This window comes from Phalaenopsis equestris, unplaced genomic scaffold, assembly GCF_001263595.1.
Source record: "Phalaenopsis equestris unplaced genomic scaffold, ASM126359v1 Scaffold000361, whole genome shotgun sequence".
In the NCBI taxonomy this organism is placed as follows: Eukaryota; Viridiplantae; Streptophyta; class Magnoliopsida; order Asparagales; family Orchidaceae; genus Phalaenopsis; species Phalaenopsis equestris.
In genome coordinates, this window is record NW_018164803.1 from 137,878 (window position 1) to 138,789 (window position 912).

The window sequence follows — 912 nt, forward strand, 5'->3', positions numbered from 1 at the left end:
AAGAGCGCGGGAGATCCCGATCGCAGGAGAAGCCCAATGCGACGCGGGAAGGTCCGATGCAAGAGATCGTGGGAGAAGCCCGACGCAACGCAGATACATTTAAGGACCGATGTGGTAAACATGAGACAGCGGACTGCCTCCAACAAGTGGCGATTTTTCCGCTTGGTTCCGCTCAGCAACCCATTTTGTTGGAGAGTATCAACACACGTGCTAAGGTGAAGGATGTCATGTTGAGTAAGAAAAGTTCCTAAGGAGTTGTTGAAAAAATCTCATGCATTATTTGTTTTGAGAGTCTGCATTTTTATGTCAAATTGAGTGAGTATCATTTGATAGAATGCACGAAATATTGGTCCTACCTCAGATTTATCACGCATGAGATAGATCCATGTCACCCGTGTGTGATCATCAATAAATGACACGAACCATTAGGCCCCAGAAATATCTTTTTCACGAGGACCCCAGACGTCACTATGGATCAGAGAAAAGGGACGAGTTGGGTTGTATGATAATCGAGGAAAAGAAGTACGAGTGTGTTTGACAAGTTGACAAAATTCGCAATTAAAAGAAGTGGAACTTTTATTTATAAATAAATGAGGAAACAGTTTCCCAGATATATAAAGTTGGGATGACCTAAACGATAATGAAGTAACATGATTTCACTATCATTATTAACGCTGAAATGGAATACAGATGTACTAAGCGAATTTAAGCAAGACAGACTTGATACTGAAATACACCCGGTGGGTGAGACTAGACTGACAGAGGGTTTGTTGAGGAAATAAAAACCACTACGCAACTCAGCACTGCCAATCATCCTCCCCGACTTCAAATCCTGAAATTCACAAACATATGGAAAAAAATGAGCAACACAATGACAATCATAAGTGAGCTTACTAATAGAGATCAGATTGC

General features: G+C 41.3%; 1 protein-coding gene across 1 annotated transcript in view; it reads right to left on the reverse strand.

Annotated features, from left to right (window-relative positions):
- Positions 1-912, reverse strand: part of LOC110026278 — a 13,596-nt gene that overhangs the window by 8,456 nt on the left and 4,228 nt on the right. The window contains exon 2 of the mRNA XM_020727161.1: positions 761-832. Coding sequence (XP_020582820.1) covers positions 761-832 — 72 coding nt within the window. The remainder of the gene's footprint in view (positions 1-760; positions 833-912) is intronic.